This window comes from Thalia democratica, chromosome 7 (genome assembly GCF_965202585.1).
Source record: "Thalia democratica chromosome 7, ktThaDemo2.hap1.1, whole genome shotgun sequence".
In the NCBI taxonomy this organism is placed as follows: domain Eukaryota; kingdom Metazoa; phylum Chordata; class Thaliacea; order Salpida; family Salpidae; genus Thalia; species Thalia democratica.
In genome coordinates, this window is record NC_139171.1 from 42,370,383 (window position 1) to 42,374,147 (window position 3,765).

General features: G+C 24.9%; 1 protein-coding gene across 1 annotated transcript; it reads right to left on the reverse strand.

Moving 5' to 3' along the window:
• Nucleotides 1–680: 680 nt before the first annotated feature.
• On the reverse strand, nt 681–3,294 carry LOC145841375 (transmembrane protein 272-like). Its single transcript, XM_082948737.1, has 4 exons — nt 3,171–3,294; nt 2,949–3,008; nt 2,449–2,658; nt 681–868 (listed from the first exon to the last, which is right to left on the reverse strand). Exons 1-4 carry the CDS (start codon nt 3,292–3,294, stop codon nt 681–683), a joined length of 582 nt encoding a protein of 193 aa, XP_082804863.1.
• Between the last annotated feature and the right edge of the window lie 471 nt (nt 3,295–3,765).

Genomic DNA, 3,765 nt, shown 5'->3' on the forward strand with positions numbered 1-3,765 from the left:
TTATTATTAGTGTATACTGAAAATTGTTACACTAATAATTTCATACACTTCAGTTTAAAAAACTTTAATTTTTGCTCTAGTTCACAATTTTACGGTAAAGTTAATTAAAAAAATTTAAGTTAAGTTAAACATTATAAAGTTTCAGCACTACTTCACCTCAGCTCTTTACGTAAAAATAATTAATTTCTGGACAAGACATTAAACTGTATCCATGGTGTAGAACTCGGTAACCGAAAGGTTTTTTCGTACATCAGGTACTTGTACCGAACTTTTTGAGCGCAATTTTTTTTTTCGTTTAATAAACAATAATAATAATTTTATAAATCCAGTTTAGAGAAGTTGACATTTTCGTTCATTTGATTAAATTATTTTCATAAATGAATTTTAAAAACTGCTACTTAAAAATGCTAAGTCGATATATTTCTGGAGTTTATAAAATTTCATCATTACATACTTTAATTAATATAAAAACATTTAAACTTTTTATTTTAGTTAAACTGAATTCAACTCAAAAATTACAAACAATTGAAGAATACTTATATCATTCTTAAAAAAAATATCTCAATCAAATTTTGACATTTTAGTTAGTTATTTTAAAACTTCAGTTAAGTAGATTAGAAAAACTATGAAAATCGTTTTCTACAACAATAAAGAAACATTAAGCATTTAGCTTTTGCTAGTCAATCACTTTTGCACCACCATCCAATACATGCACAAATACAGCATCCACAGAAACAAAACAATCCAATGATTATATAAGCAACAACAATTGACCAGAAAGCTAGGTAAAATGTTGTATGTTCGCAATAATTATCATCGCCAGTATTAAATGATACATCATTGTACGCTCCAAAGACCCATACGTTACCTGTTTTAAAGAAATGTATTTATCCAGGTATATATTATAATGACAAAATTTCACAGTACTCTTTCTTTATTAAACTAACATATGTTTCTGTGTGTTAACAAGTTGAAACACTTTTACGAAGCTCTGTAAAACATAAATACTGAAAAAAAAAGCAGAAGCTAAAGTAGGTGTATAATGTATATGTGTTAGCAATAGATAGGATAATTACTATAGATTAATAGTTAATAACAGATACAATATACGATGCCTAATCCGGCGGTTATAAAACTGTATAACATTTATAATAAAAAAATCTAAATTCTATTAAAAGTAGAGTAAAATACAAATTAAAATCAAAGTACAAGCTACTTACATAAAGTGATCTACCGGAATCACTATTTAGGATCCGGCCGGATCCGGAACTTTATTTAAAATAAAGATCCAGATCTTATTTTTAAATGAGGATACTAAATGTTTTAAGTCTTATGTAGTTTCAATAGAGAAAAAAAAACATACAAAATTTAATTATTATAATACCATTGAATATATTAAATAAAAATTAAAACGAATATTTGTCAAATAAAACAATATTATTCTCTAAATTTTTAATTTGAACATTAGGAAAAAAAACGTTCTAAAAAAATAAATATACCTATACGAAATCTCTCTTTAAATGTTAAATTTCAAGCTACTTATAGTTAAACCACTAAACTTGAATTGAATCTTGTATGACGTAAAAGAAAAATAAATTAAATGTTAAACAACTTCTTTCCGGTACTAACTTTAAATAAAAATTGGAGACAGAAATTAATTTTGCAATTTATCTTTTGTTAACTTAAAATTTTTCGATCTACACTTTTCTTTTTGTTTTTGAATAATAAACTATAAAGTAGTATACTTATCATCCAACAGTAGTTTAAGAAATTAAAAGCTATAAAAACTTGTGGTAATATAGATATTTATATTATTAGTATTCCTTGGACTTGCATGTAAGTAGCCTATATTTTGATTTTTTTTTTCAATTTGTAAATTACTTTACTTTTATTAAAATTTAGATTTAATCATTACAAATGTTATATAGTTTTATAACAGTAGGATTTTACATCATATATTTTATCGATTATTAACTATTAGTCCATCGTAATTATGCGTATCTATAGTAAACACATATACAACTACTTTACCATTTATTCTTTTCTTACAGTATTTTTTTACATAGCTGCATTGAAGTGTGTTAACTTGTTAACACATAGAAACATTTGTTAGTTTAATAATTAAAGAGTATAAGTTTGTTATTATAGATTCCAGTGAACCTGCTTCGGTAGGATCTCTATTAGCAAACGATTAACTTTTGAATATTTATATATATTACAGCTATTTGATTATTATTTTTTAATGCTTTATATACAAAAATATATCTGTACAAACTTAAAAGCATAAATTTCAAATCAATAAAGTGTAAATTTTTAAATTGCAAAGTTGAGAAAAATCAGTATACAGTTTTAAGTTTCAATAGCATAAAACTACTCGAAGTGTAATAAATAAAAAACTTTAAAGCTCGTGTCAAGTAGACTTTGAAAGATATGAAAAAGTAGACTGACCACAAATGAACCAAGCAATGTTAAAGCAACCCAACAAAGTGGAACCAGCTTGACTTGTTTTATTTGCTTCTTGTTCTTCTTCTGGAGTGTTGCGTTTGTTCCAATAATTAAGTAGCTGAAGAAGTTGCTGTATTATAGAAAACACTCCAGCAACAATTAGCCAAATCGGAATATATCTTTCAACTTGACAGTTTCCAATATTTATAGAACCTAGGTATTTATAATATTAGTTAAATAAAACGATCTTATCTTGATGACCAAGCTGAAACGTTTTAAAAATACGTATAAGACTTATAATACTTTAGTAAGACAAAAAATAAACCATTTTTGTTTAAAATATATTTTCAATACTTTAATTTAAAAAAATATATAAAAATAACTAAATTTATTGTAATAAATAATTTAGTTGTATAATAAATAAAAATAACAACGCTATTTAATAAAAAGTATGCATAGAAAAACACATATTATGGAGCATAGACAATGAATATTCAACTAACCATAAACAATCATTAAAATCGGAACAACCAGTAACAAAAGAATGAAGACCGAAAATTCACCTGTGCAAAAATATAGCTAGATTTAAAATTAAAATTAGCACTGTTGCTACAGAAAAATCAAAGTATTATTGATATTTAGTTGTTGTTCTTTACTGCTGCTCTTTCAATAACTTTCATATTTTTTTCTAAGTGTCTTCAGTGTTATTTTAACAGTGCTGGTACCTGACTGAGCTAAAATAGATGAGCTGTTTTTCAAAAAGCTTGTTGTACCCTTTTCACGTTCCGCCCTTAGTTTTCCAAACACGGAATTGTAAGACGGTGGTGCTCCTTTTTCTGCATCACTCATGTTTATACCGGTATTCTTACAATTATCGACTAATTAAAAAAATTTCATTTTATTTAAAGATATATGGTTATAAATCAATGTTAGTGTACTAGTATTGACAATTTATAGAAAGTTTTGTAAGAGATAATTAGACAAAAATGATAATTGTGTGTGACACAATGGTATAATTGAAATATAGTATTTTAATAAAAAAGTTTGAACTAGTTAAAAATTTAAGTTTGTAAAAGAAACTGTACGTCAGTTTTAATTATAAAAATTTTCACAAAATTGTTATTATTATATTCCAAAAAATTTGTTTTCACTGTGATATTTTTTAAGAAACATGTTAGCATTCTAAGACTTTTGAACATTAGAAAAACCTTTCCTATTTTCATTGAAATTAAGATTTATTTTTTAGCTTAATCTTAAACTTATTCAATTTTTTTATTGAAGTCACGATACTTTTCATAAACTTGTTTTTAAGTGTGTAGC

What these genes read in the sequence shown, in the direction of transcription:
- LOC145841375 (XM_082948737.1), bottom strand. Translation starts at nt 3,294, where the DNA reads ATGAGTGATGCAGAAAAAGGAGCACCACCGTCTTACAATTCCGTGTTT. An exon ending in ATCTATTTTAGCTCAGTCAG is followed by an intron (nt 3,009 to 3,170) that starts GTACCAGCACTG and finishes ATTTTTGCACAG; the next exon opens with GTGAATTTTCGGTCTTCATT. An exon ending in GATTTTAATGATTGTTTATG is followed by an intron (nt 2,659 to 2,948) that starts GTTAGTTGAATA and finishes ATAAATACCTAG; the next exon opens with GTTCTATAAATATTGGAAAC.